General features: G+C 37.7%; 2 protein-coding genes across 5 annotated transcripts in view; both read left to right on the top strand.

Moving 5' to 3' along the window:
* The window catches only part of SANBR (SANT and BTB domain regulator of CSR), a 62,137-nt gene that overhangs the window by 22,461 nt on the left and 14,449 nt on the right, over positions 1-25,227 (top strand). For 3 of the 4 annotated variants that reach the window (XR_002893322.2, XM_024133589.3, XM_024133590.3), the window contains exons 9-14: positions 1,015-1,138; positions 3,788-3,940; positions 12,837-12,982; positions 13,854-13,950; positions 14,923-14,955; positions 16,226-16,325. Coding sequence is in view for 3 of the 4 variants with exons in the window: in XM_024133589.3 (XP_023989357.1) it covers positions 1,015-1,138; positions 3,788-3,940; positions 12,837-12,982; positions 13,854-13,950; positions 14,923-14,955; positions 16,226-16,325 (653 nt within the window). In the remaining variant the exon portion in view is untranslated. Of the gene's footprint in view, positions 1-1,014; positions 1,139-3,787; positions 3,941-12,836; positions 12,983-13,853; positions 13,951-14,922; positions 14,956-16,225; positions 16,326-17,705; positions 19,681-25,227 lie in introns of those variants that run through there. The other variant, XM_028497020.2, reaches the window with a different exon arrangement.
* Positions 18,165-19,042, top strand: LOC129392647 (bifunctional methylenetetrahydrofolate dehydrogenase/cyclohydrolase, mitochondrial-like). The gene is made up of 2 exons (XM_055089199.1): positions 18,165-18,627; positions 18,948-19,042. Exons 1-2 carry the CDS (start codon positions 18,165-18,167, stop codon positions 19,040-19,042), a joined length of 558 nt encoding a protein of 185 aa, XP_054945174.1.

The following is a 25,227-nucleotide window of genomic DNA, read 5'->3' on the forward strand; positions in this document are numbered from 1 at the left end:
ATAGTGTCTGGCCTTACATTTAGGTCTTTAATCCATTTTGAGTTTATTTTTGTGTATGATGTTAGGGAGTGTTCTAATTTCATTCTTTTACATGTAGCTGTCCAGTTTTCCCAGCACCACTTATTGAAGAGGCTGTCTTTTCTCCATTGTATATCCTTGCCTCCTTTATCAAATTTTATACTTTTTTATCTTGAGACTTGATTTACCTTTTGAAAATTACTTCCATTTTGACAGCAATAACTATTAATATTACTATGTGAAAAAATGGATATTAACTTCGACATCCATTTTTGTTGTTTTATTCAAAGTAGTTTCCTGCAAGTCGTCTGTTGATGACATTTTTCAAAAATGTCTTTAACTTAAAACAGATGTAATTTCTAATAACATGATGGCATTTTGTTATTTATTGAACTAAGGACAAAAATAACAAAAGTTCAAAAAGATTGGGGACTTAGACAAAAATAGGAACCTGTTACATATGACCATAGCAAATGGAGTTATAAGCCTTGCCTGTTTTTTTAAGTTTATATCACATAACTTAAAAATGTGTTATTACCAAGACCTGATTTTGCATTACTTTATTACTCAACTACTAGAAAATGCCTTGTGAAAATAATATAAAGAACTAATACATTAATGGAATGTTTAGAATCACCAATAATTAATAACTTATTTTATAATATGTACAATTAGAATAAAAGGTTCCATTTAGCAACATAAGCCTAAGTCGCAACTGTTAGCCTGCTCAAATGATATTTAATTTATAACCCTTTATCTAGCATCGTAACATAATTTGGCATTCAGTCTGTCACAACTTTTTCTGTTGTCCACAGGAAAAAAAAAGAATAAACAAACTCCCAAATGAAATTTTATCTACCATCCAGTGTAGTCCATTCCACAGCCATCTTTTGGGGAATGTTCTTGGAAATATGTCACAAATTTTAAAATATTTGTTTGAACCAAATTGTTTATATTGCTTGTGTGTAAAATAACAACTGAGGCTCTTTTCCCCAGAGATAAGACTTGGGATGTTCATGAGTATTTGAATAGTCTTTCTGAAGAATTAAAATCTTGGAGAGATGTATATTGGCGCTTGTGGGGAACAGTCAACTGGCTAACTTGTTCAAGATGTTATCAGGTGAGTTTTGTCTTTTTTTAATATCCTGCTCTGCAAACATTGAGAGCAGGCTCTTTTGATATATACTGTTTAATTAGGGTATGTTTGTACAATAGCTGACATCTTTTTAAGAAACTAGTGTCAAAACGATGGTGCTATTAAACATTGCTTGCATCTGACTTCATTTCTCGTACTATGGTTCTTCCTCTTTTTTATTTCCATTGCTGAAACAGTCAATGACTTGATGAATTTTTATAAAACCAACAGGTTTTAAGTGATCAAATCCATTTTTTTCAATGGAAAAAAGATAACGGAATTCTCACTGTCTTTCATTATTTCCAGCCAAACTGTTTCTCTGTTAGCCCATAAATTTCTTTAGAAATTCAGAAACACCCTTGCAGATAGGATACTATTGAGATATGCCCTTCTTGTTAAAATAATTGTGTTACCAGAAAAGTTTTGTTCATTTTCTTCTAAATGAAGTCTATCATAAAAGCACAAGAAAGCTTGCTATTTGAAGGTACCTATAATAAATCCTTTTCTAGAATAAATAGATCTTTATTGGTCACAGTCATTCCAAATTAGTCTTATGTATAAATCCAGAGTGTTCTACATAAAATTTTTTTTGAATCCCTCAGGTCTCCCAGCCCCCAGTTCTTTTCCTCTCTCACTTGGGTAATTATTTTCAGTAGAAGGAAGGAAGAGCAGTGGACTCCCTATGTCCCCACAATTTTTAAGACCTTGATTTATTGAAGTATAATTTATATACAGTAAAATTTATCCTTTTGTGAGGTTTGACAAACTCATAGTCATGTAACTACCACCACAATCAAAGCATAGACCACTTCTGTCAGCCTAAAAAATTCCCTCGTGTCCGTTTTTAGTCAGTTCCTTCTTCCACCCCAGCCTCTGACAACCACTGTTCTGTTTACTGTCTCTATAGTTTTGACTTTTCCAGAATGTCATATAAATAGAATCATACAGTTTTAGCTTTTTGAGTCTAGCTTCTTTTACTTAGGAAAATGGATTTGAAAAATTTATTGTTGTATCTATAGATACAACATTGTTGTATCTATCAATTTGTTCCTTTTTAGCCTTAGGTAGTAGTCCATCATATGAATATATCCCAGTATGTTTATCCACTTACCAGTGAAGGACTGTAGGTGTTTCTAGTTTGGGGCCATTATGAAGAAAGCATCTATAAACATTCCCATACAGGCTTTCATGTGAATATGTTTCTCTTGGGTAGTTACCTAGAAGTAGGATCGCTGGATTGATGGTAAATGTAAGCTTAACATTTACCATGCCTAACAATTTCCCAAAGTCCCTGAATCACTTTGCATTCCTTCCAGCTATGTATGGGAGTTCCAGTTGCCCCACATCTTCACTAGCACTTGATATTGTCAGGTTGGTTTTTTGGTGTGTGTTTTTTTTTTTAACTTAATAGCTATGTAGTGGTCCTCCCCACAATGGAGTGTCGCTTATAATCAAGGATATCAGGTTTCTAAAAACCTGACTTGTTTAGCATGTCAGAATGCAGAAAATTTGAAGGATTTTTTTCCCTTCTTCATAGGAAATGAGTCTTGATTTATAACATTTAATATTTTACTATGGAGAGTTCATAAACTCATAAAATAGTTTGTACACAAAATACTTTGTATGGTGTGTACCTTATAGCTTTTATCAGATGCAGAAAATCTTAATTAAAAACTATTATTTGAAAATCATAATTGGAACTAACAGCTAAGAATTCTGAATTATAGACTATCCTTTCTTGCTTTTGTGTTCAGGATCTTTTTATTTTCTTTAAATTATCTTACCAACTTATAAATGTATCTGAAACATGACTATTAATTTTACAATTAAACTTCAATAAGATTTTCACCAGTGATTCAGGATTACTCCATAGTTGTCACTAATACTGATGCTAAGTATTTACCTTAAAAAATATGTCAAAGAATAAGTGAGGCAAATTTTTGTTTAATTTTTCCCATTGGAAAACCTCTTATGTGATTGGCCAATTATAAAATTAGATGTACATCAAGATCAATTTAACTCATCTGAACTTAAATAGTGTTTTTGATTTTGTTTTTTAATAGCTTTATTGAGGTATAATTATATGCCATAAAAATCACTCACTTTAAGTGTACAATTTACTGATTTTTTTTTTTTTTTTTTTTTGCGGTACGTGGGCCTCTCACTGTTGTGGCCTCTCCCGTTGCGGGGCACCGGGTCCGGACGCGCAGGCGCAGCGGCCGTGGCGCATGGGCCCAGCCGCTCCGCGGCATGCGGGATCCTCCCAGACCAGGGCGCGAACCCGGTTCCCCTGCATCGGCAGGCGGACGCGCAACCACTGCGCCACCAGGGAAGCCCCCAATTTACTGATTTTTAATACAGTTACAGAGTTGTGCAACCATCACCACCATCCAACTTTAGTACATTTCCATCACCCCAAAAAAGATCCCTCATGTCCATTTGCTGCCATTCCCCAACCCCGTCTCACTTTTAACCCCAGGCAACCATAAATCTGCCTTGTGTCTCTAGAGATTTGCCTTTTCTGTACATTTTATGTGATGGAACATACAGTATGTGGTCTTGAGTGAAGTATTTTTGAGATGTATAATTTCATTGTGGGAATAATACTTGATTTTACGTATTTCTTTTATTCAGGCTTTTCTGTGTATAGAGTTTTCACATTGTCAGTATCACTCAGAAACAGTGATTTATCCTACTGCAGGAAGTTCGCTAAGTTCTCTTGGCACTGGAATCTATCCCTGCTGTAACCAAAAGGTTCTTCGGTTTGACCCCACTCAGCTTACAAAGGTAAATTTTGAATGTTGCCCTTTTGTAATTACAGCACTCACTAACACTTCGTATTTAAGTCTTTTCCTCTTTTATTGTTTTTAAAATGTAAATATACATTCATGTAGAAAAGACTTAACGCAATGCATAGGTAAGTATAGTAAAAAGTAGAAATCTCTCTTCACACCACTGCCTCATTCTACATCTCTTCTTAGAGGTAACCACCGTTCACAGTTCCTTTCAGACCTTGTTTTATATGTTTCAGGCACAAACTATATGTTGTTTTTCATTCTGGAAATAGGATCAGACTATTCATGTTATTCTGTAGTTTTCCTTTTTCACTCAATAATATAATTAGGTGATCATTCTGTGTAATATTAACTGCCGTGTAATACTCCAAGCTGTGCATATTTAACAATTTATTTAACCAGTCTCCTATTGATGAACATTTAGGTTGTTTCCAGATTAATAATATTACAGTGTTGCAGTGAACATCCTTGCACATATATCTTGGTGCAATATATGAGTATTGCTCTAGGTTAGAGTCCTTGATCACTAACATTCTTTAAAATGTTATGTAATTAAGTTTCATGAGTGGACGAAAGGAACCTTCCGGTCTTCATCATCATCATCCATACAGTAAATATTTATGAAGTGCCAAAGTTGTGTCACAGACTGTGCAAGGCAGAGAGTAGTGTGTAAAATTGGGTAGTTTCTGCCTCCATGGAGCTTACAGTTCAGGCAATAATGTCAAAAAGCGGGGAAAAGCAGGCAAAGGAATGTTTGAAGAATTTCTGTAATAGGCTGGGGTTTTTTTTTTTTTTTTTTTTTTGCGGTACGCGGGCCTCCCACCGCTGTGGCCTCTCCCATTGCGGAGCACAGGCTCCAGACGCGCAGGCCCAGCGGCCATGGCTCACGGGCCCAGCCGCTCTGCGGCATGCAGGATCCTCCCGGACCAGGGGGTGAACCCGTGTCCCCTGCATCGGCAGGCGGGCTCCCAACCACTGCGCCACCAGGGAAGCCCTAGGCTGGTTTGATCTGGACCTTGAAGTCAAGGAAAGCCTCCCTCCGTAAGGAGTTGGCATAGAGATCTGAAAGGTGGGTAGGAGTATGTGAGGCGAAGAGGAAGGGAAAGAGCCCTTTGGTCAGAACAGCAAGGCCAAAAGGAACACAGTGGGTAAATGAGACTGAAAGAAACCGTGCCTGTTGTAAAAAACATGCATGGCTGAAGATGGGGCTGGAGAGGTCAGTAGGTGTCAGCCTTGCAGGGGCAGGACCTCCTAGGCCATGCTTCAGTTTCTTCTTTATTTCAGATTTTGAAAATATCAATTGTGTGTGGAGAACGGCTTAGGGAATAGTCAGTGGAATCAGGTACATGGGGAACTATCAGAGTAGTCTTAGGGAGATGACGGTGACTTGGACTAGGGCAGTGGAGACAAAGAGAAATGGATGAATTCAGTATTTAGGAAGTAAAACTGAATTGACTTGTTGGATTATTTCACAGAGGGAATTGGAGGAGTCAAGGATGACTCAGTTTCTTGCTTCTGCTACTGGATAGATGGTGATGCTGTTCACTGAGGAGGAAAACAACAGAGGGATCAGGTCTGGAGAGGAGCTCATGAGTTCTGTTTTGGACATTTTGAGTTTGAGGTACTTTATGAGATAACCAGGCAAAGAGTGTTAGATACGTGGGTTTTGGTGCTTAGAGAGTGGCTAGGCTATAGATAATAATTTCTAAGTCCTGCAAATAAGTGATAATTGAAGCCAGAAGGTATAGGTGAGCATAAGAGCAGAGGGTCTACAACAGAGCCTAGAGAAACTCCAACATTTATTGGCTGGATAGAGAAGCATGATCTTGCAAAGGAGAATGATCAGGAGGGGACAGAGTAAACCAAGAATGTTGTCATGAAAGTCAAGGGAGCAGTATTTGAAGATGGAGAGAGTGTCCACGATGCCAATTATTGCTAAGAGGTCAAATAAAATAATGAAAGAAATGTGTCATTTGGCTTTGGTGACCTGGAATTCTTAAGTGTGAAGAACTGTTTTGGTGGAGTGCTAGATTCAGAAGCCAGATTAGTATGGGCTGAGGAGTGAGTAGGAGAAAAACAAATGGAAACAGTGTGATTAACAACTCTTTGGGGAAATTTGAGAAAGGGAGAAGATGGATCAATAATTAGGTTATGGATATTTATTGTTTCTGTCTTTTTAAAAAAATTTTTATTGGAGTATAGTTGATTTACAATGTTGTGTTAGTTTCAGGTGTATAGCAAAGTGAATCAGTTATGCATATACATGTATCTGCTCTTTTTTAGATTCTTTTCCCATATAGGTCATTACAGAGTTTTGGTTTTTTAATATTTATTTATTTGGCTGTGCTGGGTCTTAGCACCGAGGATCTGCGTTGCCACATGTGGGATCTTTTAGTTGTGGCATGCAGGATCTCTGTTGCAACATGCAAGGTCTCTTTCCCTGACCAGGGATAGAACACGGGCCCCCTGCATTGGGAGCACGGGATCTTAACCACTGGAACACCAGGAAAGTCCCATTACAGAGTATTGAGTAGAGTTTCCTGTGCTATACAGTAGGTCCTTATTAGTTATCTATTTTATATATAGCCCTGCAACTAGGTTCATCAGTACCATTTTTTTTTTTAAGATTCCACATATATGCATTAGCATATGGTATTTGTTTTTGTCTTTCTGACTTACTTCACTCTGTATGACAATCTCTAGGTCCATCCATGTTGCTGCAAATGGCATTATCTTCTTTTTTATGGCTGAGTAATATTCCATTGTATATATGTACCACATCTTCTTTATCCATTTGTCTTTTGATGGACATTTAGGTTGCTTCCATGTCTTGGCTATTGTAAATAGTGCTGCAATGAACATTGGGGTGCATGTAATCTTTTCGAATTATGGTTTTCTCTGGGTATATGCCCACAGGTGGGATTGCTGGGTCATATGGTAGTTCTATATTTAGTTTTTTAAGGAACCTCCATACTGCTCTCCATAGTGGTTGTACCAATTTATGTTGCCACCAACAGTGTAGGAGGGTTCCCTTTTCTCCACACCCTCTCCAGCATTTATTGTGTGTAGATTATTTGAGGATGGGCATTCTGACCCGTGTGAGGTGTATCTCATTGTAGTTTTGATTTGTGTTTCTCTAATAATTAGTGATATTGAACATCTTTTCATGTGCTTTTTGGCCATCTGTATGTCTTTTTTGGAGAAACGTCTATTTAGATCTTCCACCCATTTTTTTCTTTTTTTAAAAAATATTTTTATTTTTTGCATTCTTTTTCAAATTCTTTTCCCATTTAGGTTATTACAGAATATTGAGCAGAGTGCCCTGTGCTATACAGTAGGTTCTTGTTGGTTGTCTATTTTATTTTTACTTTCTTTTTTTTTAAATTGAAGTATAGTTGATTTACAATGTTGTACCAATCTCTGCTCTTTGTCTATTTTATTTTTACTTTCTTTTTTTTTAAATTGAAGTATAGTTGATTTACAATGTTGTACCAATCTCTGCTGTACAGCAAAGTGACTCAGTTATACACATATATACATTCTTTTTTTATATTCTTTTCCATTATGGTTTGTCACAGGATATTGAATATAGTTCCCTGTGCTATATGTTAGGACCTTGTTGTTGGTTATCTATTTTAAATATAGCAGTGTGTACACTTCTGCCCATTTTTTGATTGGGTTGTTTGCTTTTTTTGATATTGAGCTGCATGAGCTGTTTGTATATTTGGGAGATTAGTCCCTTGTTGGTCTCATCATCTGCAAATATTTTCTCCCATTCTGTGGGTTGTCTTTTCGTTTTGTTTATAGCTTCCTTTGCTGTGCAAAAGCTTTTAAGTTTAATTAGGTCCCATTTGTTTTTATTTTTGTTTTTATTTTTGTTTTTATTTTCATTACTCTAGGAGGTGGATCAAAAAAGATATTGCTGAGATTTATGTTAGGGAGTGTTCTGCTTATGTTTTCCTCTAAGAGTTTTATAGTATCCGGCCTTACATGTAGGTTTTTAATCCATTTTGAGTGTATTTTTGTGTATGGTGTTAGAGAATGTCCTAATTTCATTCTTTCACATGTAGCTGTCCAGTTTTCCCAGCACCACTTATTGAAGAGACTGTAGGAGAGACATTTTTAAAAGTCAGTAGGAAGGATCCAGTTGAGGAGGAGAGATTGATAGTACAAGGTTTATGAGGAGGCAGGATAAGGTGCAATTTTAAGCACATATGGCAGTATTCGTTTAGAGAGGAGGAAGGGCAGCCCCTCTGTTATAACAGGAGAGAAGAGTAGGATGGTTGCAGATAATAGTAAAATTGTGTTTTTGTCATTTGGATGATAAGTTGTTCTAACCTATTGTCTTTTCTGTTCTCTGTAAAGTAGAAGGTAAAGTCATCTGCTAAGAATGAGGGGGAAGGGACTTCCCTGGTGGTCCAGTGGTAAAGAATCCGCCTTACAATGCAGGGGAAGCAGGTTCGATCCTTGGTCAGGGAACTAAGAACCCACATGCTGCAGGGCAACTAAGCCCACGTGCCACAACTACTGAGCTCATGCACCTCAACTAGAGCCTGCGTGCCGCAAACTACAAAGCCCACGTGCCCTGGAGCCCATGCACCACAACTAGAGAGAGAAAACCCACACGCCATAACTAGAAAGAAGCCTGCGCACCACATTGAAGATCCCAAGTGCAGCAACTAAGACCCGAGGCAGCCAAAAAATAAAAATAAAAATAAATAAATAAATAAATCTTAAAAAAAGAAAGAATTCTTTATTTAAAAAAAAAGAATGAGGGGGAAGAGGGAAGGGTCCAAGGTTTGAAAGAAGTACCAAAGGTTTGAAATAGTCTTTTTGGAAACCAAGAGAGTGAATTTTCCAAAGAAATCTTGTAGGTTGTTAGGCAGTTTGAAAGCCCTTTGGAGACTGGTGATCATGAATTTACAGTGAAATCCAACATTCCTTTTTATATCACTCTCTCCAGCAGTCCTTAGCTGCTTGAGTGCAGGCATGGAGAAAGAAGGTATTTGAGCTCATCCTGATGAATATAATGAAATTTAGGGGCAAGGAATTTGGAGTATTAGCCATAAATATTATTTAAATGATGGATCATGAAATTTAAGCTGGATTAGGAAATTTGTTGTATTTACGATCAATTAGCAGTTTTGATTAGTCAGAAATTTTATTGGTGAAGTAATATATAGGTTACCCTTATAATGTTCATGTTCATGTTTAAAGTTTTAGATAATGCTTTTCATGCAAAGCTATTTAAATGGGGCATGAGACTTTAAGCAAAATGGGGTTCGCTTTGATAGGCCCAAGATAATTGTATTAATTCATGATTATTGTTATGTTTTTGCAGAAACGTGATTTAGTCATTGCATTTCTTTATGGTCAAGCTTCTGTTTTTTTTTTTTGTTTTTTTTTTTGTGGTATGCGGGCCTCCCTCTGTTGTGGCCTCTCCCGTTTTGGAGCACAGGCTCCGGACGCGCAGGCTCAGCGGCCATGGCTCACGGGCCCAGCCGCTCCGCGGCATGTGGGATCCTCCCATACCGGGGCGCGAACCCGGTTCCCCTGCATCGGCAGGCGGATGCGCAACCACTGCGCCACCAGGGAAGCCCAAGCTTCTGTTTTAACTGTCACATTTATATCACTTTGAACAATATTTCTAAGAGTTGTATCTCTTTGGCTTTTTGTTGTCTATTTACTGGTTGTATTGACTACTGATATTCCATTCATTGTGAGAGGAGTCAGAAATAAATAGCAACTAAATTGTATTTTAAGTCTGGTGTGCAACATCATGGATATTGATTAAAGTGATTTCTTAGACTAAGTGAAATATAAATAGCTCATTTGGTGAGTTATATTTCCAGTAATGGCAGACTAAGTAATTCAGACTAATCCTCCCATCAAAAGGTAACTAAAAAAAGAAGTATGAAATATAAATGTAAAGATTATATTAAAAGCATCAAAGAGCTAATGGGGAATTAGTATTAAGATATAGGAGATGATAGGAACCCAAAGAAGTGAGCCAGCACATAGTGCCATTTTTGTCCTGGAGGTGATGACCAAACTGAAAGAGACAGCTGAGAGTCTGGGCTGAGCTTTTGGTGCCCTGTCAGGATTTGGGGGAATAGTTAGGATCCAGTAGTTAGGATGCCAAGAATGGGGACATTAATGAATAACATCCCCAACCCTACACTTTGTGTTGGTATCCCAAAGAAAATAAGAGCAAATGAGAAGCAAACCTTCCCTTGATTGAATAGCAGCCTGGTTTTTGTTTTTGCGGTACGCAGGCCTCTCACTGTTGTGGCCTCTCCCGTTGCGGAGCACAGGCTCCGGACGCGCAGGCTCAGCGGCCACGGCTCACGGGCCCAGCCGCTCCGCGGCATGTGGGATCTTCCCGGACCGGGGCACGAACCCGTGTCCCCTGCATCGGCAGGCAGACTCTCAACCACTGTGCCACCAGGGAAGCCCAGCAGCCTGGTTTTGATTTATTTGGGTAGCCTAAGAAATTCAGGCCCTGAACTTGGGTTAAGGTAATCCTGGATTGCCATGGTGCCCAGGCATCTGGCAAAAGCAGTAAACAAACTCTTTGAAGAAAGAGAACATTATTCTATACCTCAAATTATTTCAACAAAAAATTTTTTAAACAAAATATTCAGCATACAAAGATAACCTGACATAGATGAAAATAAGTTACCAAGATTGGGAACAGCAGAACTTAGACAACAAAAATAAATGACAGAGAACTCACATATTGGAATTATTGACACATAATAAGATTACTAGTTTAAGTTGATAGAAGCCAAGTTCAGAAATTTTTGACAGTGAATTATAAACTATAAAAAGTGACAAAGAGAGACTTTCCTGATCCTGAAATATTTATGGAAATACAAAGGGCCAAGAATAGCTAAGATACTCTCAGAGAACACAAAGGTAGAAGTACTTTCTCTGCTCAGTATCAAAATTTATTATAAGTCTTAGGTAATTAAGACAGAGTGATACTGATAAAGATTAAACATATGGACCAGTAGCAGAGAATGAAGTACATTTAACCCTTGAACAACACTGGTTTGAACTGTGTGGGTCCACTTATACATGAATTAAAAAAAATAAAGACGTACAGTACTACATAATTTGCGGTTAGTTGAATCTGTGGATTTTGGTATATACAGGGACTCCTAGAACCGATCCCCCACAGATACCAAGGAATGTCTGTACTCAAAGCTACTTAGATACTTTGAGTACTTTGTACTCAAAGCTACTGTGACAGAGGTGACGTTACAGAGCAGTGGGCAAAGGATAGACTTTCCAATAAGAGGTGCCGGGACATTGGGATATCAAAATGGGGAAACAGTAGCCCAAACTATTCCCCCAAAAAAGGCTATATGTGAAACAAAAGCTAATAAAGCTGTGAATTCCCTGGCAGTCCAGTGGTTAGGACTTCGTGCTCTTACTGCCGAGGAAGCGTGTTTGATCCCTAGTCAGGGAGCTAAGATCCCGCAAGCCATGCAGGATGGCCAAAAAAGAACAAAAAACTAATAAAGCTATTAAAAGATAATACCATAAAGGGAGAGATTTTAAATTCAAGTACATTAACTACATTAAATAAACTGAAACTGAGGAGACAAACTCACAGGTCGGACCAGATATTAGCAAAACATATCCATAAAAGGATCATATTAAGATTTTTTTTGACTTGTACAAATTAATAAGAAAACGACAATAGGAACTTCACACCAGAAAGTTCCTTGTTGTTCAGTAAACATGAAAAGGAGCTCAACCTCATTTTTAATTGGGGAAATGCAAATTAAAGCCACAGATACCACTACATGCTCACCAGAATGGCTACAATTAAAATGTCTCACCAAGTGTTATCAAGAACATAGAGTAATGAGAACTCTCATACACTGCTGATAGTAATTTAATTTGGTATACATGAGCGCTTGTGCATCAGGAAACATGTTAAAGAATGTTCATAACACTACTATTTGGAGTAGATCCAAACTGGAAATAACCCATCCACCAGCTGTAGAATAGATAAGCAAATTGTGCTTATTCATACAATCGCATACTGTCCATTAAAGCAAATGTTAGTTACATGTAGTAATATGGTTGAATCACAAAAACATAGTATTAAAACAAATGAGATGGGACTTCCCTGGTGGCGCAGTGGTTAAGAATCTGCCTACCAATGCAGGGGACATGGGTTTGAGCCCTGGTTCGGGAAGATCCCACATGCCGTGGAGCAGCTAAGCCCGTGGGCCACAACTATTGAGCCTGAGCACTAGAGCCCACGAGCCACAACTACTGAGCCCATGTGCCACAACTATTGAAGCCCGTGCACATAGAGCCTGCGCTCTGCAACAAGAGAAGCCACTGCAATGAGAAGCCTGCGCACCACAACGAAGAGTAGCCCCCATTCGCCACAGCTAGAGGAAGCCCATGTGCAGCAGCAAAGACCCAATGCAGCCAATAAATAAATAAATTTATTTCAAAAAAAAAACAAAACAAATGAGACAAACTAAACTGTAATGTTTAAGAATACATCCTTAAGTGGTAAAAGGTAAAAGCAAGAAAGTGAGAACCATAAAACTCGAGGTAGAGGTTATCCTTTGGGGAGGATGGAGGCAATTATGGTTGGGAATGGGCCCAAGAGGAATCCTGGAGTATTGGCAGTATTCTGTTTTTTAATGTGGATAGTGTTACATGGATATTTGTTAAGGTATACATTTATGTTTCATGCTCTTTTCTGTATGAGTATTATTTTTTGAGTTAGTGAGAAAGGTGTAAAAGTGTTAGTAGGATGGTATGACAGGGCAAAGAAGAACAGAAACATACAGTCGTCTTTAAAGGAATGTTTCTATAGTGAACCAACCTCTCAAATTTAGTCTTTTACGTGACAGGGTTGTAAAGTGAAGGACCACATGGTTGCTCTTCGTGATCAAGGTGAAGGTGAAGATTTGCTGTCCTGCCCAACTGCCAGAATACTGGATGATCTGCAGAAACACAAAGATGTCATTCTTGTGCCTTTTGCTAAAGATACAGTCAGGTGAGGTGGGGGAAATGGTGTACTGCGGCTTTATTCAATGGTTCACATCCTGGAATCCTCTACCCGCCAGTACCTCCCCAAATCAGTAATGGAAGTCGTTTTCATTATTTCAGAAAGCCTAGCTGAAATTATATGTTAGCTTACAATAATAGCAAGCAGTGTTTATTTGGTAGGAAAAAAACCTCTAAATATTGGAAGTCCAAGGGGAAGAAAAACTAATAATAAGAGTTCCTGGTGATTCAAAGGGTGGGGCCCACACTCCAATTTTAGAGGATTTAAAAAAATTTTTCCAAGTTACTTAAGCCCATCTTAACTAATTGATGGAACTAGAAAAAAAAATTGATGGTTGAGGTTATCTTTGCATAAATTTGAACTCCTTGGATTCAGTAATTAATGAAGTCACTTCCATCATTTTACAGTTGCAGCAGGCTGTCAGGTTGTGGGTAAGAGGACTCTAATAAAAGCTGTTCTCAAAGCAGTATCCACCATAGCAGCCTGTTTCACCACCTGGCAGGAACAATGCTTGGAGTATAGTGGTGCTCCCCCCATATGGAGTGACTTATGCTGGGGGAGTCACTAGACGCATTAAGAAATGTAAATGTTGAAGTGGCATACCTTTTACTCAAGAACTGTATTTCTAAAGAGCAATTTATAAAACATTTGCAATAAGAAAAGATATTGTTTGTATTTAAATTCTTAAGAAATTGGGGAATTCCCTGGCAGTCCAGTGGTTAGGACTCGGCAACTTTCACTGGCAGGGCCCAGGTTTGATCCCTGGTTGGGCAACTAATATCCTGCAAGCTGTGCAGCAAGGCCAAAAAAATACATCTTAAACTGAACACTTCTCCATAAAATGTCTTTTCCTTTCAAGTGATTCTGGTGGTCCCTGTGATGAAAAGGGTCTAGACTGTGATGTTTTACTGGAGCCAAATACACCATGGGGCCCCAAGAGTGGGGAGCTCAATGCTGTAAGTAGCTTGCTTCATTTATTCTTTATTTATAAAAACAATTGATAATATTTCATCTTTGACAGAAATTTGATCAGTTTAAATTAATATTGAAATTTCCATTAATATGCGTTAATTCTCATAACAAGGTATTATGCTGAGTTAACAGGACTATAAGGATGATACATTCCTTGCACTCAAAGAATTAATAATTAATCAATTTAAATTTGAGGGAAAAATATAGTCTTCAGGGTTTATTATGGACAAATAATGATTTGAGAAATGAAGATAGTATGAATGGGATATTTTATCCCCTCCTAGTCCTGTAAACATTTTTTGGTATGAAATTCTTTTTGTTAATTGTATTCAGTAATGCATTTAGTTTTTCCAGGGTTTCAAAACTGAGATATTTTCAAGGTGACTGGAAAGCTTTGATTCCTTTGATTCTTGTTACTAACAGCCAGGGAGTCTCTGTTTGCCTGTGAACTTCCTGTCTGTGTTAGTTGAAGTAGCATTTACTTGAGAAAGTGAAATATTCCTTGTAAAATGCATTATAAACTTTAGATGGCTGTGTTTAATTACTAACATTTATTTATAAATTATATACAAAATAGCAAATTAGATTTCTTGAATATCCATATATAATCTGGTTCCTTAATTTATAATAGAATATAAACATTAAAAAGTGAAATAATTCACAATATAAAATTATATTATCTCTATATGTGATTTACTTGTCCTTTGGAAATGACCCTAGGAAGTGTTGATTTTTTTTTTTTCTTTTTTGTAGACATACACATTTTTTCTGGGCAGGGAATACAAAAGATTGTACTATATCATTTTTAGATGAGTTTAAAATTATGTTTCAGCCTAGAAGGGAATGAACTTTTTTAACTTTTTCCAACTCTTGTACAATATCCGTATGAAAATAAGGAGCTGCAATCTGGGTAGATGCAGATATATTAATCTCTTATTCCTTTGTCTTTTTTATAGTTCTTATCACTGAAAAACTGGACACTGCAGCTGGTAAGTGAGCAACTATATTTCACTTTCATGAATCTCTTTCTTCCTAAATCAAAGTTCAGTTTAATAGAATCTCATGAGTATCTAATTTTATAGATTTTAGGTAAATGTATATCATCCTTTTCAGCTTCTGTAATTTCGCAATTATTAAAAAGTCATTGTTTAAAACAGACACATACTCCATTATCTGGCTGCATAATCCTTAAGTTTTCTTAAATGACTCTTTTAAAGTCACTTTTAAGTCACATTTAGAACATTGAACAAAACAACATATCAATTAAGTTCCAATTATTTGATTGGTTGATTGATTTATTGATTTTTTTGTTGTTTTTTACCTATTTGCCATTACTATGACATCTGCCACCAGTATTCACAAGAATGGAATAGAAATCTGTATCAGTGATAACAGACAGTAGGGTAGATTAGATAGATGGAGGAAACTGATGCCAATACGTTCAGATAATCCAGCGCCACATTCATCCAGAGAATGTGCACATTTACTTGTTTATGAGACTACATTCATATTGGCAATTATTGTATTTTAGTTTAATCTTTTTTTTTAGGTTTATTTATTTATTTTTGGCTGCATCAGGTCTTAGTTGCAGCACGCGGGATCTTCGTTGAGTCATGAGGGGATTTTTCGTTGTGCTGTGCGTGCTTCTCTAGTTGTGGCATGCAGGTTGTTTTTTTTTCTCTTTTCTAGTTGTGGCACGCAGGCTCCAGGGCGCGTGGGCTCTGTAGTTGTGGAGCGTGGGTTCCAGAGAGTGTGGTCTCTGGTTTGCGACACGCAGGCTGTCTAGTTGAGGCGCACGAGTTCAGTAGTTGTGTCACTCGGGCTTAGTTGCCCCACGGCATGTGGGATCTTAGTTCCCTGACCAGGGATCGAACCCGCATCCCCTGCATTGGAAGGCGTATTCTTTACCACTGGATGACCTGGGAAGTCCCTAATTTAATCTTAATATCAAGGAAAATACTTTCAATTGAGTAATAGAAGTGCAGTTCAACAAATACGGAGTACTTATAATGTGCCCATCACTCTGCTAGAATCTGTGAAGGAAATAATTTTTTTAAATATTTAATGTAATGCTATCCTGTCCTAAATGTATAAATTCTTACATCCATTTCCTGAAAGTTGTGCTAGACAGTGGTCATTTTATCAGTTCTTGTTTGGCTCATTCATCCAAAATAAATTTAGATGAGTGTGTTTGAAAGAATTCATTGGTGATGTAATAATATACAGTTTTAATACGATGTATTTGTTTTTTCAATTCAGAAACAACAGTCATTATTTTCAGAAGAAGAAGAATATACCACTGGGTCCGAGGTCACTGAAGATGAAGTTGGAGATGAAGAAGAAGTATCCAAGAAACAAAGTATGGATTTCTAAGTTAAAAATCAAGTCTCACTTTTTTTTTTTTTTTTTTTTTTTTCGGAACCCATGCCCCCTGCAGTGGAAGCACGGAGTCTTACCACTGGACCACCAGGGAAGTCCCAGGGTTATCTTTTCTATTGGACAGAAATCATTTGCATTTCTATTAGAAAAATTTGTAAGGTAACATGAAACTTCACAGCATCTGGGCCTTCAATCAATAGTAGACAGGAAAGTCAAACATAAGGACATTCTCTTAGAGGATTAAGTAAGCAGTCCTCCAATATATCACTTAAAGGACATGCAGTCTTCCCTTTGTCTTATTTCTAAGTTTTATATAATTTTTCTTTACATGTTGAATTCCCCTAATGAAAAAACTAGTCATTTATCAATTCTTTTTCTTTCTTTTTTTGTTTTTGTGGTACGCGGGCCTCTCACTGTTGTGGCCTCTCCCGTTGCGGAGCACAGGCTCCGGACGTGAAGGCTCAGCGGCCGTGGCTCACGGGCCCAGCCGCTCCGCGGCATGTGGGATCTTCCCGGACCGGGGCACGAACCCGTGTGCCTTGCATCGGCAGGCGGACTCTCAACCACTGTGCCACTGTGCCACCAGGGAAGCCCTATCAATTATTTTTCAATACAAATTAGTGAAGGAGAAATGCTACTATGGTGTGTGTGTGTGTGTGTGTGTGTGTGTGTGTTTCACAGTTGATTGAGGTATAGTTTACAGGTAATAAAATTCATTCATTTTTAAGTGTACACTTTGATGAGTTTAAGCACAGTTGTATAACCACCACCAAAATCAAGACCTAGAATATCACTCCAGAAAGTTTCCTTCTAACCCTTTACACTCAGTTCCCTTTCCCCACTCCCAATCCCAGGCAACCACTAATCTGCTTTTTGTCACTGTGGTTTACCTTTTCTAAGATCTCATATAAATGGAATCATGAATAGCCTTTTGTGTCTGGCTTCTTTCACTTAGTATGATGTTTTTGAGATTCATCCATTTGTTATGTGTTTGTTCCTTTTTATTGCAGAGTAGTGTTCCATTGTAGAAATATACCATAATCTGTTCATCCATCCACCATTTCATGGACATTTGGGTTCTTTTCAGTTCTTGGCTGTTATGAATAATGCTGCTGTGAACATTTACGTAAAAGTCTGTGTGGACATATGTTTTCATTTCTTTTGGGTAGATACCTAGGAGTGGAATTGCTGGGTCACATGTATAACTTTATAAGAAACTGCCACCCGGCGCTGGCCATGGCTGCAGTGTCCCTCTTATGCACTTTGGCCACTCGGCTGCTCCAGCTGGTGCAGAGCTACCGCCTCCACCAATGCCCCTTCCACCTCTCGGCAGTTCGAAATGAAGCTGTTGTCATTTCAGGAAGGAAACTTGCTGAGCAGATCAAGCAGGAAGTGCGGCAGGAGGTGGAAGAGTGGGTGGCATCAGGCCACAAACGGCCGCACCTGAGCATCATCCTGGTTGGCGAGAATCCTGAAAGTCACTCCCATGTCCTCAACCAAACCAGAGCAGCTGCCGATGTGGGAATCAACAGTGAGACAATTGTGAAACCAGCTTCAATTTCAGAGGAAGAACTGTTGAATTTAATCAATAAACTAAATAATGATGATAATGTAGATGGCCTCCTTGTTCAGTTGCCTCTTCCAGAGCACATTGATGAGAGAAAGATCTGCAATGCTGTTTCTCCAGACAAAGATGTTGATGGCTTTCATGTAATTAACGTAGGGCAAATGTGTTTGGACCAGAATTCCATGTTACCAGCTACTCCATGAGGTGTGTGGGAAATAATTAAGCGAACTGGTATTCCAACCCTGGGGAAGAATGTGCTTGTGGCTGGAAGGTCAAAAAACGTTGGAATGCCCATTGCAGTGCTGCTGCACACGGACGGGGCGCACGAACGTCCCGGAGGTGATGCCACTGTCACAAATATCTCATCGATATACTCCCAAGGAGCAGCCGAAGAAACACACAGCTCTTGCAGATATTGTGGTCTCTGCTGCAGGCATTCCAAATCTGATCGCAGCAGATATGATTAAGGAAGGAGCACCTGTCATTGATGTGGGAATAAATAGAATTCAAAATCCCATAACTGCTAAACCCAAGTTGGTTGGAGATGTGGATTTTGAAGGAGTCACGAAGAAAGCCGGTTACATCACTCCAGTCCCTGGGGGTGTTGGTCCCATGAGAGTGGCAATGCTAATGAAGAATACCATTATTGCTGCAAAAAAAGTGCTGAGGCTTGAAGAGCGGGAAGTACTGAAGTCTAAGGAGCTTGGAGTAGCAAGTAATTAACTATTGTGTCTTCTGTGTCATGAACAGCACTCCAAGCTAGTTCACGAGGAAAACCAGGCCAATAGAAATGCAATATTTATTCTACTTAAATGGTTTAAAACAATGCTTTCTATTTATTTGTAAGCTTAAATGGGTGGGTGTTTGCACACATAGCCCTGCAGTTACCCACCAGGGAGCACACCACTATTGTGCTGGGTCATGGGATACAGCCAAGAGAAGCCATTAACCTACTGATTAACAGGGGGACACTGTCACGTTGAGAATGGCTGCCTAACTTTGTCAACCACTTCAGTTAAAATTTGTCTTTTTTAGGAGGGCAGCTGTGCTTACCACTATACCACCAATGCTGCACAAATTTGTCTTTTCTACGATTGCATTTCCCAGATGTTATTCCAATAATGAGTTGATGCTCACTTTAGGTTCCAAACCTTTTGAGTCCAACTGGTCAAACCAAAGGAAAAATGTTGCAAGAGAAAATTAGGGAAAAGGTAAAAAAGAAAGAAATGATGGTAGTTGAGTAGAAAAAAAGTTACCCTAATTTAATATATGTATTGATTGATAACCAGAAGAAAAACTACATGTTAATAGTCTCCTAAGCTGTCATTTTGTAGCTTAGTCATTGGGAAAATGTTTGGGGTTGTTTCATTTGCTATTAGCCCTCGTTCTATGTTCGTTACCATTCCTGAGGTTTCTCCATTTTAGTTTTTTAGGATTGAAAGGCTTATTTTATAAGTTATTCATGTGTGTTGTCATATTTGACTTTCCTACATCCTTAAACTTCACTGTCAAATTTTTATACTGTTGGGGGTGTCTGTATGGTTTCTTTAGTGTATCTTGAAACCTGTATTTGGAAAACATAACTTGGTCTTGATGATCATTAGGGCAGCTTCTATAAGTGTGCAACTTACTTTTCCACCAAAGAACTGTCAACAGCTGCCGGCTTTTCTCTGATGCATCTGTTGGCTTTCCTTGATTGATTTTTGAGAACTTGAGTTAATACTGAATTTAATCAGACTTTCTGATTAAAGGACTTTTTTGCTTCATTTTTTTTTAAAATAAAACACTTCTGACTGGTAAAAAAAAAAAAAAAAAAAGAAACTGCCAAACTGTTTTGCAAAGTGACTGTACCATTTTGGATCCCACCAGCAATGTATGAGAGTTCCAGTCGCTACACATTTGTACCAATACTTGGTATTATTGTGTTTTTTAAAAAATATTAGGCATTCTAGTGCATGTGTAATTCTTCGCATTTTTCATGTGCTTCTTGGTCATTTATATGTCTTTTTTGTGAAATTTCTGTTTAAATCTTTTGCCTTAAATCTTTTTTAATTGAATTGTTTGCCTTATTGAATTGTAAGAGTTCTTTATATATTTGTGGATACAAGTCCATAGGTTTTGCAGATATTTTTCCCTAGTCTATGACTTGCCTTTTACTTTTATTAACATTGTCTTTTGAAAACAAAAGTTTTAATTTTGTGAACTATAATTTTTTAGCTTTCCTTTTATGTTTCAGGCTTTACTAGCTAAGAAATCTTTGGCTACCCCAAAGTCACAAAGATTTTCTATGTTTTCTTTTAGAGGTGCTATGACTTTAGCTCTTATATTTAAGTATACAATCCCTTCCAGGTTAATTTTTGTGTGTGGTATGAGGTAAGAGTCAAGATTCCTTTTTTTTTCCATAGGCGTAGCCAGTTGTCCTAGTACCATTTGTTGAAAAGACTGTTCTTTCCCCATTGGATTACTTTAGCACCTTTGTTAAAGAATCAGTTGACCATTACATATGGATCTACTTCTGAACTTTGTTCTCTTCCATTGATTCTTCTGTCTTTACATCAGTATATCAATGTCACACTGTCTTAATTTTTGTAGTTTTTAGTGACTCTTGAAATCTAGTGGTGTGAGTCCTCCAAAACTGTTCTCTTGTCTTAGATTATTTTGGTATTTCTAGGTGCTTTGCTTTTCCTATACATTTTAGAATGAGTGTGGATATTTCTACACAAATATTGCTGGAATTTTTATTGGAATTGTGTTGAAGCTGTATGTTGCTCTTTTTTTCCCCAATGACAAGTCTTCCAATCCATGAACACGGACTGTCTCTCCATTTATTTAAGTCTTCTTTAATGTCTCTCAATCATGTTTTGTAGTTTCACTATGCAAACGTTGTAATATCTTTTGTTAAATTTGTTCGTAAGTATTTTCTTATGCTTGTATAAATGGAAGTAGGTTTTGTAAATTTTCCAATTGTTCATTAATGGTAATATTGAAATACAGCTGGTCTTTGTTTATTGACTTTGTATCCTATGACCTTGCTAAATTGACTTAATTTTTCTTTGCTTATTAGATTCCTTTCAGTATGTAGCCTTTTATCTCTTTGTCTTGCCTTTTTGTGTCGGTTAGGACCTGATGTTGAATAGAAGTGGTGAGAACAGACATCCTTGCCTTGTTCCTTATCTTACGGGGAAACCATTCAATCTTTATATTTTTAAAGATTTTTTTTTGATGTGGACCATTTTTTGTTTGTTTGTTTTTGTTTTTTTTTTTTGTGGTATGCGGGCCTCCCTCTGCCGCGGCCTCTCCCGTTGCGGAGCATAGGCTCTGGACGCGCAGGCTCAGCGGCCATGGCTCACGGGCCCAGCCGCTCTGCGGCATGTGGGATCCTCCCGGACCGGGGCGCGAACCCAGTTCCCCTGCATCGGCAGGCGGACGCGCAACCACTGCGCCACCAGGGAAGACCCGATGTGGACCATTTTTAAAGTCTTTATTGAATTTGTTACAGTATTGCTTCTGTTTTATGTTTTGGTATTTTTGGCTGTGAGGCTTGTGGGATCTTAGCTCCTCGACCAGGGATCAAACCCACACCCCCTGCATTGGAAGACGAAGTCTTAACCACTGGGACTCCAGGGAGGTCCCCTCAATCTTTAACCATTAAGTATGTAACATTAGTTGTTGGCTTCTCATAAACGCCCTTTCTCAGGTTGAGGAGGTTCCTTTCTGTTTCTAGTTTGCCACATGAATGGATGTTGAATTTTGTCAAATGCTTTTTCGCCATCTACTGAGATGATAATATAGTCTTTCTCCATTATTATATCAATATGATGAATTACATTGATTTTTCAAGTGTTACATCAGTCTTCCGAGGTAAACTCCACTTGGTCGTGAGGTGTTTTTCTCTTTATATGTTACTGTATTGGACTTGCTTGTATTTTGTTAAAGATTTTTTGTTTGTGTTCATGAGGGATATTTGTCTGTAGTTTTTTTGCGATGTCTTCTTCAAGTTTGTTATCAGGTTAATACCACATACAATGAGTTGGAAAATGTTCACTTCTCTTTTCTGAAAGAATTTGTGTAGTATTTGTATTCTTTGTCCCTTAAAAGTATGGTGAAATTCAGCAGTAAAGTCATTTGGGCCTGGAGTTTTCTTTATAGGAAGCTTTTTAATTATCAGTTAAGGTCTTTAATTAATATAGTGCTATTCAGGTTTTCTATTTCTTCTTGAATGTTTTGATAATTTCTTTCAAGGAATGTGTCCATTTTATCCAAGTTGTCAAATTTATTGGCATAAAGTTGCTCATGGTATTTTCTTATTATCCTTTTCTGTCTGAAGGATCTCTAGTGATGTCCTTCTTTCATTCCTGATATTGATAATTTGTGTCTTATCTCTTTTTTTCTTGGTCAGTTTAGCTAGAGGTGTATTAGTTTTATTTATCTTTTCAAGGAACCAGCTTTTGATTTCATTGACTTTCTCTATAGTTTGCCTATTTTATATTTCATTGATTTTCACTCTTATGTTTACTATTTCCTTCCTTGTAATTACTTTGGACTTAATTTCCTGTTTTTTTTAGGTTCTTAAAGTGGAAACTTAAATCATTGGTTTTTTACTTCTTTTCTAGTATAAGCATTTAAAGCTATAAGATTCACTCTAAGCACTGCTTTTAAGTATTCACAGATTTGATATATCTTTTTTCATTTATATTCAATATGAAATATTTTCTAATTTCCCTTATGATTTTGTCTTTGACCCATGTGTTGTTTAGTAATGTGTTTAATTTCCAAATATTTTCAGATTTTTCTGGATACTTTTCAGTTGTAGGTTTCTAATTTAATTCCATCATGGTTGGAAAATGTACTCTGTGGTTTCATCTTCTAAATTTTATTGACACATGTTCCAGATGTGCATGAAAAGAATGTGAATTCTGCTGTTATAGGTGGAGTAGTCTTTAAATGTAGGGTCAAGTTGGTTTGATTTTCTGGTACAAGTCTTCTCTAATCATATTCTGACTACTTGTTCTATCAATTACTAAGAGAATAATATTGAAATCTCAAGCTATGCTTGTTAATTTATGTATTTTTCCTTTCAAGTCTGTCAGTTTTTGCTTTGTATATGTGTTAGAGCTTTGTAATTAGGCACATATACATTTATAGTGTATTGACTCTTTTATCATGATCTACCCCTCCTTGTCTATAGTAAAACTGCTTGTCTGAAAGTCTGTTTTGTTTAATATTAACATAATCACTCTCGATTTTTTTTGTTTACCATTTGGATGACATATCTTTTTTCTGTCCTTTTATTTTCAACTTCTTCGTGTTTTTAAATTTAAAGTGTGGGGGCTTCCCTTGTGGCGCAGTGGTTAAGAATCCGCCTGCCAATGCAGGGGACATGGGTTCAAGCCCTAGTCCGGGAAGATCCCACATGCTGCGGAGCAACTAAGCCCATGCACCACAACTACTGAGCCTGCGCTCTAGAGCCCACGAGCCACAACTACTGAGCCCGCAAGCCACAACTACTGAAGCCCGTGTGCCACAACTACTGAAGCCCGTGCACCTAGAGCCCATTCTCCGCAACAAGAGAAGCCACCACCATGAGAAGACCATGCACCACAACGAAGAGTAGCCCACACCCGCCGCAACTAGAGAAAGCCCACGCGCAGCAATGAAGACCCAACACAGCCAAAAATAAATGAATAAATAAAATTTAATTTAAATTGTGTATCTTGTAGATAGCAATTGCTTGTTTATCTAGTTTGACAATCTCTGCTTTTTTTTTTTTTTTTAATTTTTGGCTGTGTTGGGTCTTCGTTGCCACACGCAGGCTTTCTCTAGTTGTGGTGAGTGGGGGCTACTCTTCATTGTGGTGCGCGGGCTTCTCATTGCGGTGGCTTCTCTTGTTGCGGAGCACGGGCTCTAGACATGTGGACTTCAGTAGTTGTGGCTTGTGGGCTTTAGAGCACAGGCTCAGTAGTTGTGGAACATGGGCTTATTTGCTCTGCAGCATGTGGGATCTTCCTGGACCAGGGCTCGAACCTGTGTCCCCTGCATTGGCAGGCAGATTCTTAACCACTGCATCACCAGGGAAGCCCAATCTCTGCATTTTGACTGGAACATTTATTCTATTTATATTTAATGTGTTTATTGATATGGTTGTATCAGGTCTGCCATTTTGCTACTCATTTTCTAATTTTCTCAGATGTTTTGCTTCTCTGTTTCACCTTTCCTGCTTTTTTTGTGCTAAGAAAATAATTTTAGGATATTATTTAAATTATTTTATTTTATTTTCAGTTATATTCTTTGCATTTCTTCTAAAGATTACAACATGCCTCTTTAACCTATCACAATCTACTTAAAGGTAATATGAATTATTCCAGGTAAAATAGAAGAACCTTAAAATAATATATAGTTCCATTTTCTTCCCCTTCTTTGTGCTATTGTTGTTTTATATATATATGTGTATATAAATATCATATATCATATGATATACATATACATTTATATATATAAATGTATATTTTTGCTTTACACAGTTATATGTCATTTAGAGAAGAATAAAAGAAAACATACACAATTAGTCTTTTATATTTATCATTTGTCTCTGTATCTTTGTTACCATCTGATGTTATTTTCTTTCATTCTGAAGGACTTCTTTCATTATTTCCTGTAGTGCAGATATACTAGTGAATTCTCTTATTTTTATTCATCTGAAAATGTCTTTATTTTACTTCTGTGGGTTTTTTTTTTAACATTTATTTATTTGGTTGCACTGGCTCTTAGTTGCGGCAGGCGGGCTACTTAGTTGCGGCTCGAGGGCTCCTTAGTTGCAGCTCGCTGGCTCCTTAATTGTGGCACATGGGCTCCTTAGTTGTGGCATGTGAACTCTAAGTTGAGGCATGTATGTGGGATCTAGTTCCCTTATCAGGGATCGAACCGGGGCCCTCTGCATTGGGAACGTGGAGTGTTAATCACTGCGCCACCAGGGAGTTCCCTTGCTTTTGTTCCTTTTTTTTAAATAAATTTATTTAGAGAGGGCAGATGGCAGAAGCAAGAAGAACTACAATTCTGCAGCCTGTGGAACAAAAACCACGTCACAGAAAGACAGACAAGATGAAAAGGCATAAGGCTATGTACCAGATGAAGGAATAAGATAAAACCCCAGAAAAACAACTAAATGAAGTGGAGATAGGCAACCTTCCAGAAAAAGAATTCAGAATAATGATAGTGAAGATGATCCAGGACCTTGGAAAAAGAATGGAGGCAAAGATCGAGAAGATGCAAGAAATGTTTAACAAAGATCTAGAAGAATTAAAGAACAAACACCTAG

This window comes from Physeter macrocephalus, chromosome 12 (genome assembly GCF_002837175.3).
Source record: "Physeter macrocephalus isolate SW-GA chromosome 12, ASM283717v5, whole genome shotgun sequence".
NCBI classification, from domain to species: domain Eukaryota; kingdom Metazoa; phylum Chordata; class Mammalia; order Artiodactyla; family Physeteridae; genus Physeter; species Physeter macrocephalus.